At 44.4% G+C, this 14,284-nt stretch overlaps 1 protein-coding gene across 5 annotated transcripts in view; it reads right to left on the reverse strand.

The window, feature by feature from the left end:
• LOC127471583 (contactin-4) overlaps window positions 1–14,284 on the reverse strand; it is a 283,238-nt gene that overhangs the window by 59,843 nt on the left and 209,111 nt on the right. For all 5 annotated transcript variants that reach the window (XM_051788645.1, XM_051788648.1, XM_051788644.1 and 2 more), the window contains 3 exons: window positions 13,374–13,577; window positions 8,177–8,279; window positions 7,200–7,384 (listed from right to left, as the gene is read on the reverse strand). In XM_051788645.1, the coding sequence (XP_051644605.1) occupies window positions 7,200–7,384; window positions 8,177–8,279; window positions 13,374–13,577 (492 nt within the window). The remainder of the gene's footprint in view (window positions 1–7,199; window positions 7,385–8,176; window positions 8,280–13,373; window positions 13,578–14,284) is intronic.

Below are 14,284 nucleotides of genomic sequence, written 5' to 3' on the forward strand. Positions count from 1 at the left end.
TAATTCAAATAAGGGGAAGAAAGCAGCTCCACACTACTACAACATCTTCTGATATAGCAACATTATTTGAAGTAATGACAAGGTTTAATTTGTGACTGGTAGAAACAGTCGAGAAAAAAAATCCTTGGGATCATTTCAGTGGCGTCAACCAAAGCTGAATTCTTTTGGGTCTGGAAATATTTTGGTCCTATTCGGAGTATTTAAGGTATTACTGGCCTTGGAAACATCCTGGAGGAAAAATCTGGAAGCTGATTAAGAATTCATCTGAGTTGCAAGAAAAATTCATATGCTAAATCTATAAAGTGAAAGAAAAAGCTTAGAGAGAAGCACGACTCTTATGTAAGGACAGCTTTGAAGGAAAATGTCCCCCTCCTAGGAGATGAAAGCTGTCTGGAATTAGTACTCAGGGGGATAGAAAAAAAATGATGGCAGCAGTTAGAAAAAAACCAAACATTTACCTTTGATCACCTTCCAGTCTTCACCAGTGCAAAGTGGGGCATTTTAAACCAGGTGATTATGAAAAAATGCCCAAATATAATCTTACTTCTCTAAGACAAAAAAATCCAGAAGGTCTCTGTCCTTCATTATAATAAATTGAAAGGCAGAAGTAGGCACTGGAAACCTGGACCAGAAATCATGTCCTAAAAGACATTTTAAAAATGAAACAAGGTGGCCACCGATGATGCATCACATCAGAAATGGGAAACAAACCTACAGAACTATGGGAGCAACAGGAGAAAAAAAACCAGAAATAAACCTGCAGGACTTTGCAATCCTTTGTGAGTTCAAAACAACCCAAAAGACTCAAGCAAATGAGGTGCTAATACATACACAGAATCCAATTCTCGGTCGGCGTATATTGATCTCGGTGTTCCTAAGCCAATTTCTAGCAGCTGATGACCTGGTGCAGGCTGTGTAATTCATCATTAATGGCACATGAAAGGCTGAACGACTTGTCCATTACTATATCTATTCTAAGAAGATTGAGGCTGAGCCTAGGATCAGAAAAGTCTAAAGACCCAGAGAGCCAAGCAGGAGAAGTAAGAAAAACAGATGGGAAAAACAGAGGAGTAATTGGAAATAAAGAGTGCAGCCAGAGTGTGAGGTTTGTGCAGACCATGCACTGCTCCAAATGGGGATGCAGCTCCTGGACACAAACCCCTCAGGCCTCTGATTTGTTATCCTTCCCAACAACCACAGCAACGTGAAACCAGACCTCCAAGTATCACTGTTCCTCTCTCTTCCCCTCATCCTGACCTCTACTGCTAATTAAGGATTATTTGAAACCTGTACAACTTCCAGCTGTGCTAATCCTCTACCAAACCAACCTGCTTGGATGTTGCACCCAAAGGATGTCCAGTTGTCTGTGTCTTTGGAAAATCTCCAGATCCTGCCACTTGGGCAGGATGTCTCCTTTCTGCCTCTGGCCATAGGGAAGCAGTCTGGGAGTTCTGCTTGGGACTAAAATATTAAATACCAGAAAAAATCCGAAGGAGTAACTTAGCTGATAAAAAAGAAATAAATTGTCCTTATCTCTCATTTACTTCTTGTTCCATGAGCTGTTCTGTACCACTACATGACTTTCTCCCCACTTATCCCAGGAACCAAATGACTGTGGACAGTTCATTAAGACCAGTCCTAAGAGATTTAGTTATTTTTCATCCCTGATACTCCACACTGCAGCTACTCAGGGGTGTAAGGAAGGTGTAGGGTGCTCTACACTTCATTTCTCATATCTATTTGTATTTTTGCTTCTCCTGCTCCAGAGCTATTTTTTCCAAGCCACAATGATAATAATTTGAGCACTTTTTCTAAATCTCCTAAAAATTGGATTTCTCTGTAAGTAGGTTTCCATCAATCCCTTGGAAAAGGAAAAATGGAGGAGAAATACACCTGTTCTCTGTGCAAAGACTTTTTCTGGATGCAAGACTTCCCATGGGCAGCAAATAATTCAAAACTGAAGAGTTATTCCCTCCTGCACTAACAGGAACCTCTGTAACAGGCAGTACCAGGGTTTGTTAGGGAGTGATGTAAATGATAATTAATCATAATATACACTTGCCCTATTTACGTGAATTTTCTTGTATTTTTATCAGTCCAGAAACTCGTTTTATTTAAAGTGGCTTTGAATTTGCAGTAAATTATTTGTGATTTGGGACCTAAACTGAGCTGAGATATAAAACTGCCTGATTTTCACTTATGCAAATTTCCTTTTTAGACCTCTAACCATAATGAAGAGCATAATATGATTTACATTGGAGGTTGTTTTATGGAGTGGCATAAAGCAGCTCTCACACAAATAAAACAGGCTCGCTGATGAAAAGGGGACTTTTTTCACTGCAAAATTAAGGAGCTGCATAAATTCCTGGTGGGACTTTGATTTGAGAAGTATTTAATGTGAAAAGTGGTCCAGCCAAATAAATGGCTTGTGCTGAATATCTTACAAAATGCTGTAAAGAACTGTAATTAGTGACAAATAAGTCTGTCTGTCCTAACGCAGATGCTGCTGCACTGGCACTTTTGGAAACCATTCTGACTGCATTTTTTCCCCTCCTTGCCTTGGCTCTCCAACGAGGAGTGGAGGAGCTCAGGAGAGAGATTTTGGAGCACCCTGGAGCTACACAGATAATGCTGAGTCAGCACCCACACCTGTGCTGGCTGAATCTGAGCCAAGTACCACTTGGATATTTTCCAGTGCTGATCTGACTGGAAAGCCAGTGACAAATTGCATGGTTTTGGCCAAAATTCTGGCAGACAAACATTCCTGGTGGTGGTGCAGCTCCTCAGCCTGTCCTGCAGTGCCTGTCCCCACCCCTCCCAGTGCTGTCACTCCCAGCCCCACTGTTTATATTTGGATCACCTCAACCAGCAGCTGTTTTTCCTTTTCTTTCCATTATTCAGCCTGTGCATTTTGTTGGGAAGGGGGACATCAAGATGTTGCACTGACTCATCAGAGTCAATCCAGGGAAGCAGAGCTCAGGGGTTTAAACACCGGCACAACCATCTTGTTTCATACTTTGCATAAAAAAATATGCTCATATTTTAAAAGAGTCCAGGAGAGCAGTGTCCTTGTGTTGGCACAGAGACTTTGGGTGCTGGTCAGAAGGGAGAACCTGGCCAAGGCACATCAGCAAACAAAACAAAAAATCATAAAGGTTGGAAAAGCTCTCTAATATCATTGAGTCCAACCACGAACTCAGCACTGCCAGGCCACCACTAACCCATGTCCCCAAGTGCCACATCTACACAGCTTTTAAATCCCTCCAGGGATAGGGACTCCCCCACAGCCCTGGGCACCCTGTTCCAATGCTTAACCACTTCAGTGAAGAAGTTTTTCCTAATACCCAACCCTGAAGCTGTTTGCTTTTGTCCTATCACTTGTTACCTGGGAGAAAAGATGGATCCCCAGAAGGGGCAGAGGAGCAGTGAGGCTCTCATCAGTTGTAGGAAAGGCTTTGAGCACAGGGATGAGCAGCCAAACCAACACGTTATGAGCTCAGACTGCCCATTGCCTCTTTGTCCTGCACTTAGGACTATCTCTAGGATGCAACTGTTGGAAGATCAGACTGAACCAGCATCTAAATTCCCCATGAATGAAACAAGGTCAATAATAAATGAGCATCTCCTTGCCACTGGTTTTTATGAAGGAGAAGGCAATTTCTTTTTAAATTAGCTGGTTAAGGTAATCTGTTTACTGCACTTCTGCCAAGAACCAAACAACTGTTGGCACTGCTTTCTGCTCGGGGGATAAATCGGAGCCTCGTGGAGGGTTATCAAATTTAAAATTTATGAGTAGCCAGATTAAAAATAGAATCAGGTCAATGGGAGTGCTTCCCAAATGCTGTGGATCAAAACACATGGAGAGAGCGGAGAGTTCAGTGGGAAAACAGGCACTGGGAGCACAGGCAGTGGTACAGCCCGTGCCATGGCCGTGGTGACACCGGGTCACACCGGGCACCTCACCTGCCTCAGCCACAGGGATTTACCTGGCATGGGGTCTGCTGGGAACAAGCAAAGTCAGGAAGGCAGCAGGATGTGCATTTCTGGCTGCTAAAGGATGGAAGAGAAGAGATTTTGCAGCTTGATTTGTTAATTCAGAATCACAGAGTATCCTGAGTTGGGAAGGACCCATGAGGATCGTCAAGTCCAACTCCTGGCCTCGCACGGGACACCCCAAGATTTACACTACGTGCCTTGCTCAGGAATTAACTTGAGGCACGTGGTATCTGGTTAGGAATAGGAAAGAGAACAAGAGGCACAGCAAGGAAACAAGTGATGTGTTGTTCAGAGTCACATCAGTCAAGGAAACAGGGATAAGTGACTGTAATTGCATTAACAGGAACACGTTGCCATCGTGAAGGTCTATCCATCAAGTGGGACATGCAGCACTTGGAACAAATGCTCCTGGAGAGCAATAAAACACAGCCTGTTGCAGGGGCCCAAAGCACAGAAAATGGAGGAAGAACGGATCTCACATGTTTAATTAGCCTTTGCTGCAACAAGGATGTCAAACAACTTCAGTGTCACTGATATGCTACCAGAGGAGAAAATAAACATTGATACAAGAATGAAATACAGCAAAAGTCAACCTTCCCTGACAACTTCCAGGAGCATGAGAAGAGCTGACAGTGCTGGGTTATCTACAGTGAGCAGGTAAATCTGAATTACTTTTTCTTCTTTTATACAATGCAAAAAGGCTGATAACTGGGTTTGAGGTGCTGTTAGAGCCAGACTGTGATCTTTGGGACACAGGTCATGACAGAGCACGTCACTGAGCGTGGGGGGCACTTGGGACTGCCCATATTGCATGGAATTATGGAATGGTTTGGGTTGGGACGGACCTTAAAGCCCATCCAGTGCCACCCCCTGCCATGGGCAGGGACACCTTCCACCAGCCCAGGTTGCTCCAAGCCCCGTCCAACCTGGTCTTGGACACTTCCAGGGATCCAGGGGCAGCCACAGCTTCTCTGGGCATCCTGTGCCAGAGCCTCATTGTAAAGAATTTCTTCCCAATATCCAACCTAAACCTACTCTCTTTCAGCATCTTCAGAGCTTTCCCCACTCCAGGCATCAACCCCAAGCCTCCAAAAGCAACCTGAAAGCTCTGCCAACACCACAGCTGCATTTCAATAACCAAATTACACTTTTCAGATCTAAAAAGAAAAGCTTATTAAGGGAAAACAATGTTCTTTTTTTCAACTATTCCTATAAAAAGTTTGCAGTAAGTTACTTTCTCCTCAGAAAATTTTGCTGCCATGTGGAACTCCAGAGCCCAGAGTACAGAATGTAAGTTGTTTTTTTGCTTTAGGAGATCTGTTTTCAGTCTAATAGGTTGCCAAGCACCACTTAGTCTTGAAAGAGAAGTACTTAACTGGTAAATCATCATCCTCAAGACAACAAGGATGATATTTTTGTCAATTATTTATCTTTAAAACCAGTAACCAATGGAGACAACCGGCTGCCACCTCTCCATTGGGAACTCCTCTGCTCCCATGGAACAGATGTAGGGACATCTCACCATCCCAGAGGGAGGAGGACACTCCTCTTCCCAAAAAATCCTGAGCCTCTTTGCTGAAATGGCATCTTGGGTGTGAAAAGCAGCACGAGCCACAGTGGCAGCTTTTGTGTGGGATCCTCAGCCCTCCAGCAACGGGATCCAGGCTGGGAAATTCATTACAGTAATGAGATTATAACTTAATATATGTATGGTGGGAGTATTCCAAAGGCTCCTTTTACTGCTTTACAAGGCAGCTTTGGCCGTGGGTTGAGCAAAATTGTACAAGTGATGAGTCTTTTAATTTACTCTCCACATGGGAAAAATCAGGAGAAACACACATCGTTTGATGAGCAGGAAAAGGAATCTTTAAATCATTTAATTAAAAAAATTAAACCCAGTTCAATTCAGCTCCAGATTCTCTCCTTAACATGAAAGATTTTTGTTTTGTTCTTGCACTTTAACTCCTTTACAATGTTTTCTCATTTTCCATTTTACTCAATTTTAAAAGGAGAAATGTTCATTTGAAATGGAAGCCCCCAAAGTTCTGATTTCTAAATTAAATGTCCAATTTGAAAACATCCCTATATACACCTTTTTTAAAAAAAAAATTTACATTACCCACCAAATTCAATTCAGCTTTGCCAGGAGGGTTCGTTCTAAACTCTTTTTTTTTAGTGTGGTAAAATTACTATAAATGAAAAAAAAAAATCTTCTCATCTCTGGAGTCCAACCCAACCTTCCCTGCTGAGTGGAGCTGGACCCTCAGGAGCATTTGGGAAGAAAACACTGAATTTCTGTCCATGTGTTCTATAAAGAACAGCACCATTGTGCTCCTGAAGATCAGACAGGGCAGTGACAAAACCACATTATTTCTGGTGGCAGGGAGGGCTCTGCACACCTCTGTGTGTAAGGGTTGAACCTGCAGCTTCTCCCCTCCAAAACATCTCAAACAGAAACTTGGTACCAAACCAAGAGCCTGTTGGGACCTCTAAACCCCCTCCCTGGGACTCTCACTCACCTCTACACAGCTAAATCCACACCTTTCATTTGCTTTGCAAGATGGGGCTGTTTCCAGCAGGAATTTGGGGATGGACAGACACTTGCAGCAGGATCAGTGGTACCAATTCATCCTGTACTTAACACAGGGGCCTATGAAGCTGATATTGCACATTTTTACCATGCTTGGCTCAAAACCTCTGATTTCAGGGAGAGAAGAGCAGGTGTAAAAAGCCTTTGAGTGGAGAAGGCTCTGGTGGCTCTGACAGGGTTAAATCCCAACTCTCCAGGCTGTGCAATCAGTGATCCCTCTTGAAAGGAGTCCTTAATTGGTTAAAAGCAATTAACGTTTATTCACACAAGCTGGGGTAACACATCCATAATAAATCCCAAGCTGTAACCACGAGGATGCTCCCACAGAATACCTGCCTTCCCCTCCCAGCCAGGAGAAGGCAAATGAGCCTTTTCCAAGTGTTTTCAGCCTGTTACCATGCCAATGTCCTCCCAGTATTTTATGTTTTCCTTCCAACTGCTCTGACTCTCAATTAATATGCACCATTTAGACAGGTTTTATTTCAAATTACACCCTTCTCGAGATGTGCCATTTGAAAAGGAAGGCCTTTTAAAAAATCCCCTCACAGAATTACATCCTCACAAAACATTTACTGGATGCAATGACCCCCCTGAAAGCAGGCAGCCTGCTCACCATAAAATGTCAGCTGTCCTCGTGCCACGTTCTTCCCTCTCACGTTTTCAGCCACACATTCGTAGAGTCCAGCGTCTTCCTGCTGAAAATTTGGGATTTCGAGGAGTCCGCTCGACCTGTGCCTCCTGGCCTTCCTGGGGATCTGTTTCCCATCTGCCCTCCTCCAGCTGATTGTAGGAACTGGGCTAAATAAGGAAAATAAAGCAAAATAAGGCTTGCAGGAAAAGCTCCTGTCAACTTAACTCTGTCTCACGTTTGAGGATGATGAAGTCGTGGCCAGTGTGAAGGCTCTGGCACAGGACTTGGGACTATTTTATTATGGGTAGGTTATATATAACATAAATATAGATACATTTACCAATAAAGTATTGCTCACAGAGCCTTAAAACCAGGAGATTTTATATTATTAAAATGCTGGTTTTGACGCAGTTCTGCTGTGACAATACAGTCATTTTAGGGTGGGGAGGCCCTGGCACAGGTTGCCCAGAGAAGCTGTGGCTGCCCCATCCGTGGAAGTGTCCAAGGCCAGGCTGGACAGGGCTTGGAGCAACCTGGGCTAGTGGAAGGTGTCCCTGCCCATGGCAGGGGGTGGAATGGGATGATCCTTAAAACCCCTTCCAACCCAACCCATTCCATGATTCTATGATCATTTTCCTCACAGTCCAAACATTTTGAAAGTGTTGTCAGTGTTTACTCCATGAAACCCAAGATGTGTTTTAAGTGTTATATGAGACCTCAACACAGGAGATGCCCAAAGACATCTTCCCAGATGAAGTTCCATCTCTCTTCCTTGAGAATTTATATTTTTGGTGAGCTGAGCTCCTGCTCCCAAAGCCCTCTGTGGGATATGAAAACTGGCAGTAAGTAACTCCTACTGAGGGAAGTGAATCATTAGGAACTGCTGCAAACTCCACAACACAGGGCTACGAGAGTGAGAAGCTGGAGGAATAATAATAATAATAATGGATCAAACTTACTTCCCCAAGGCAAAGCACTCCAGTTTCACCGTTGTTCCTTTGGCAGATGGAACCGTTTCTGGGAACTGCACTTCTATTTTTGGCTCATACTCTCCCATCACCCCTGTGAACATAAAAGAGATGCTAAGGCTTGGTTGAATTTCTGCAGTACATTCACAAGTGTTCCCGTGCCAGCACAGAGCTGTTCTATACATCATTACTTGCCCAATTAATCCATTCATTTTAAACATGGCCTGTTCCTAACAGCCGTGGAGTGGGGGCTCTTTTCCCATTTACTGCCAGAGGAGAATCTGAACCAGCTCTCCAAACCATCTGCCAAAGATTAAAATCTCTTCATGGCTCTGCTGCTTTTCGCTTTTGAATATTCAGGATTTTTGCAGGTAACTCGTGAAATAAGGAAAGCAATAACAAGGGAGGTTCAGCACCTTCCAGAAAATGAAATGTGGAACAAACAGCCATTAGGAAAACTTTTAAAAGCACTGGAGTTAATAGAGGTTTCTATTAACTCCAAGGATTTCGATGTGCAGAGATCATCTACTCTTCGGGCAATTTCTTTATTTTTACTGCCCCAGTAAATCACGGAGCGTGGCAGCCTCTTTATGAAATTGTGTTTAAAAATTTGTGCACATAAAAAGGCCATTACACTCGTGATAAATGGCTACATTTCTAGTCACTGTACTGCCTTAAACCCGGCACATATAATTTCCCCAATAGTGATTATCAGCTAATTGATGATTGCAGTTTAAATCTCAACAGTGTGGAGCTTCTTGGCCCTTGGCCAAGGGAGGAGCAGTGCTGGGTCAGACCAGATGAATCCCACAAATACAGGATCGAGACAGACAAGGGATACAGAGATGGGATAACAGGAGGCTGCAGAGATATTCAGGTGCTGGTGGTGGCCTGTAATTGCTGTGCTGCTCTCTGACCCCCTGATTTGCAAAGATGATGCCCAAACCCCCTTTTTTCTTTAACTTTTCACAGTTAAAAGCTGAAAATACTCAGTATGAGACTTACATCAAGTCTGCCTTTCCCTGCTGACCTGAATATTACTTGTTCTGATGCAACAGCAGGTGACATCACCTTCCTTCCAATGCATTAATTGCAAGTAAGTGTTGCTGCTATAAAGATTCTATAAAGAGCGGCTGCTGCACGGCCTCAGTCATCAAAACCAAATGCATTTATTAAAAATACAAATACTCCCCCCACAGTCATGTCCTGGCCAGCACACATAGCAGGAAATCCACGAGTCTGTGCCGACGTTCCAGCATTTCCATACCATACAAACAGGAATTACAGGGAATGCTGTTCCTTAGCCCTCTGCACGTTGGCACTGCAGTCCCGAAGGGCTGGAAGTGTCTGGCACAGTTACCATGGAAAATCCTCTCTGTTCTCCTGACTGTGACTTCCCAAAACTTTGCAATCTTGCCTAAGACTCTGTGCTAAATATTTGCTGGTGGAGCTTCAGCCAAGGCAAGAGCAGCGACTGCCCAGAGGTCTCCGAGGACAAGGCTGGGTGGGAACGTTTGGGAGCAGCAGCTCATGACACAACTTCTTGAGATCTTTTCCCAGAAGAGTATTCCCACCTTCTGCAATGAAGACTGCAGATGGGTGAGAGGGAGAGCTTTGGAAGTTTCCCATGAAAGCCTGACCAGGTTCAGGCAGCTATCCCACCTTGGAACATCTTGGCTTTCAGCTGGAGGCTTCCCTGAAGAATCACAGAATATTCACCTGACAGAAGGAGGCAGGAATGGGAGGGAGGAAAAATGGCTTTTTTTTCCCCTTCTCTTCACTCACACTTTTTATTGTTCCCATTTCTTTGCCTTGGGCTGGGACTGGAGAGCTCTAATCCCAGGGTGACATAACCCCACACTGGGACGGAAACTACAGCTGCCTGGGGCTGCAGGACATCAGCTCCAGCCACTGCTACCCACAGCCCTGCACTCTGGCCTCTGACAACCTCACTGCAAGCTCCAACCACCTAAAAATCAGGACTTTTACCTGGAAAAATCACAAGGCTCCCTCTACAATGATAACCTACCCACATATATATATATATATATATAGGGTATGATGTGAGTCTGGCTGTCCCTGCTCAAAAGGAGCAACACTGTGCACTTCAGACATCTCCATCCTGAATCCAAGAGCATTTCCATGCAGACAATCCTTATTTTTCCTGCTGTTCCTGGGTGATTTAACATCTGACTTAGCTGTGCAGGTGGCAGGGCTGGAGGAGGAAATAAAGGGCTAAGATAACCTGGGGTTTGGGGCTCGGTGTCACAGCACATCAGATGCTTGATGTGTTTGCATTTCAGAGGCTTTTGTATCTTCCAATTTCAAGGCTTAAAAACGTGCTTTTGGATGAAAGTCCCAGGAATTCAGAAGGAAGCTAATTTGTCTGAGGAGATGATATGCATTTCCTGACAACACCTGTGAAATGTTAGAGTTTAATTGGCCCATCCAGCTGCTGCTGCTGGTAATTTTATTCCAGAACTATTTCAGTTCTTTCCTACTGTTACTGTTGTAATTCTCATGTCAAAAATCCGAAGCACATTTTAAAGAGAAGCAGTGAAGTACTGCAGGAGCAGTGGCTCTCAACACCTGGATGCTCCCAGCTTTGGGGTGGGATGGTGCAGAGGCTCCCAAAGGTGCTGCAGGAGGGATGGCACCCCAGGTATCCACTGCTCTTCCAAGGGGGAAAAAGGTGCAGAGACAGGTTTTTATTAAATGGAGAAGGCAGGTTTGTTCCCTTTCCTCCTCTCCCTCCAGTCCACATCCCTCAGTGAGCTGCCAGAAGGCTTGTCTGGCATCAAATTTGAATTCCTTTTCTTCTGAGCTACAGTAATTCTCCAATCCTAGTGGAAACCTTATTTCAGGCTTTAGGATCATTCTTGTTCTTTGGTGTCACAAAAATAGCTCAGAGAGTCCTTTCTCCACAATGGGAGGTACCAGCTGGTCGTGTCAGGACTAACTCCAATCCATGCAGAACCCAAGCCAAAACCAAACTTTAACTCCTTGGGAACTCTAAAAAAACATAAAATCTTTTACATTTTCCTTTTATACACCAGCACTTACATGATGTGAAAGGGAGAGCTGCTTGACATTCCTATGTGGAATATGGGTACACTTTCCAGGACAGGTCCCAAACCATAAATGTGCAGGTTTTGGCAATGCTACATTTACATGATATAGTATTTATATACTTTTCCACCTGCACTGCAAACGCCCTCACTGCCACAAAAGCATAGAGCTACGTGGAAATATTTAAACAGAGGGTGACAACATGCATTTGTGAGATGGGAATTAAGAGAGATAGAGGAATTCCATCCTTTTCCCAGCACACACTGCACTTTGTACCCTGTATTTATCACCAGCAATAACCTCTGTCTGCAGGAGCAGAGCCTGAGCTCCCGGTGACCGTGGCAGCTGTTCCTACCTCCATCCCATAACCAGTTATGATATTCATCTCTCTGAGGAGGAAAAGCTGTCTGAGGATAACTAATGGGATAAGAGGCACCTTCTGATTCCACAGCACAGAGACAGGGAAGGGACCCCAGTCCTGCCAAGGAGAGCATGTCCTGCTGGTTACAAAAAGCTGCGGCAAAAACTATCAGGAAATCTCTGGAGCCTCACAGCGGAAAACAGGGAAAAGAGGAGCACAAAAGGAGCAGGTGGAGAAAGCAATCTGCCCACAGGATCTGATTTCATCCCCTACAGCTGCACCTTTTCCTCTTGCAGCTTCCAGCTCAGCAGTCTGGCACTGTAAAGCAGGCAGTGCTCTAAAAACCACACGGAAAGGCTGCTTGGCCAGGCTGGTTGTGCTCAGGTAAAGTAACCATGACAAGGACAGCAGCTATTGGATGTAAAAAGCCTAAATGACTCACAACTGAGGCTACTAAAATTACTGCCATAAACTGAAGAAATGTGAAAAGAAACCTTGGGGTTCCTGCAGGTGAGATTTCAGCCCCACACATCCCACCCTGCACCATGAGCTGCGCTGGGAATGAGGGCTGTGCCTCAGTCCATGGAATCACAGGCTGGTTTGGGTTGGAAGGAACCTTAAAGATCATCCAGTTCCACCCCCTTCCACTAGCTCAGGTTGCTCCAAGCCCTGTCCAACCTGGTCCTGGACACTTCCAGGGATCCAGAGGCAGCCACAGCTTCTCTGGGCAACCTGTGCCAGGGCCTCCCCACCCTCCCAGGGAAGGATTTCTTCCTAATCTAATCCTGTCCTTTGTCAGTTTAAAGCCATTACTCCCTGTTCTAGCACTACACACCCTTGAAAAAATCCCTCTCCAGCACTTCCAGCCAAGGAGGGTTTGCAAAAATGTCCTATTACTGGAGTACTTAAAAATACTTCTTCAACACTTAAATTGTTAGTATGAAGCAATCTTAACTATTCCTTTTAGACTTTCCCCACTCCTCATCCACAGGAATTGTGTCAACATGATGGAAACAGTGATTAGGCTGCAGCAATGAGCCCTGGTTTTACAAGCAAGGAATTTTGGTCAAATACCATTGTGTGACAATGGATCTTCTTCTAGAAGAAGTTGCTAATAACGCATTTCTATTTCGGGAACAAATGTCCTATCTGTTATCCTTTAAACCTGACACATTTTAATTAATTTTAATTGTAAATTAACACGTAAATTTATTTTTCTTATCTTCACAAAAATGACGACAATACAAATCAATTGTCTGTATAAATTTAGAAATCTTCTTTTGCTTTCTTCTTGCTTTTTTGTATTATTCCACAGACTACTAAAAATAGCCCTAATTCTGCTGGGAAATACAGCCTGAGCTCACAGTTACCGAAACAACAAAGTGCTTTTGTTCACTTTCAGGCTGCAGAAAATGAGCACAACTGGTATATCCAGACTCTAAAATCCATTTTGTTTCCTGTCTTTTGCCAACTCTCACCACGTATTTCTTTTATAATTATTGCCTGACACTGAGAGTTGTTCCCAGTGGCGGGAAGAGCAACCTTGGCCACAGCATCCCTAAATCCCACAGCTGGCCATGACTTTGATCCCCAGCGAGAGCAGAGGTCTGCAGCCTCACTGTGAAGGGGAAAAACCTCTCCCTTTACCCCGATGTAAATATTTCAGGCCATTTCTTAATTTCTGGGGGACAGCCAGTCAAAAAAAAGTGCAGGACAACACCTCCAAGCCCAGCTGGGGATTCTCTGTCCCAGTCCTACCGTCGTTCCTGAGGATGAGGGGGGTGGGGGGGCCCAGGACCTTGCTGTTGGTCACGGTGTTGGTCACCACACAGGTGTAGTTGCCCACATCTGAGGCCTCCACCTTGGCGATGTAGAGGTTGCCCGTCTCCTGCGACACGAAGCGCCGGCTGTCCTGGTGCACGAAGGTCGGGTACTCGTTGAAGATCCAAGCGTAGGTGAGCTCTGGAAGCACAGGGTTGGTTAGGAAAACTGGAGATATCACACCCCATGAAAGGATCCTCATGGCTACAAATGCAGATTTCCAACTGTGACACCTCTGAGCCTGCACACAGATCTCATGTTCTTGTCACTCCTCCAAGTTCTCTCACAATACGATGCACTTTACAAGAATGTCACCTTTCTGTCGTGAACATTTCAACCTGACTCATGACTTCTTTCATTCCTCCTTGTTAATTTTTTTTCCCTTCAAAGACAGCTGGGAGGAGGATCTGCCGAGCCCTGTCATCACCCACTGTATGTTTTATTCCTTGGGAATTCCCGAATCAGCAAAAAACTGAACACTAAATTAAGCAGCTGTAACCTTCTATGTGACTAATTAGACAGTGCTCTGTGTTTTATAAGGCATCTTTGGAAGTTTATTTGGGCAATAAAACAAGAAGTGAGAGAGATGTCGCGGCGGCTGCAGAGTTTGTGGGTGAGGTTAATGCAACATAACCCTGTTACATCTGCCCAAGTCACACTGACAAAGCTTGGGGAACTAAAGTGGCTACAAGATTGCCGCAGTTTTCTAAGGGCACACTAATTATACTAAAAATCATACTTTTATTTTAATACTCTAATGAGTCGTAACTGTAATTGACCCCAACTCCCATTAAGTACTTTGGGAAATATATTCTGCCCTCATGTTCCACTGTTTACTGGGAGAAGTG

The sequence above is a fragment of the Manacus candei genome, unplaced genomic scaffold (genome assembly GCF_025592945.1).
Source record: "Manacus candei isolate 608988 ecotype Guabito, Panama unplaced genomic scaffold, ASM2559294v1 h1tg000025l, whole genome shotgun sequence".
In the NCBI taxonomy this organism is placed as follows: Eukaryota; Metazoa; Chordata; class Aves; order Passeriformes; family Pipridae; genus Manacus; species Manacus candei.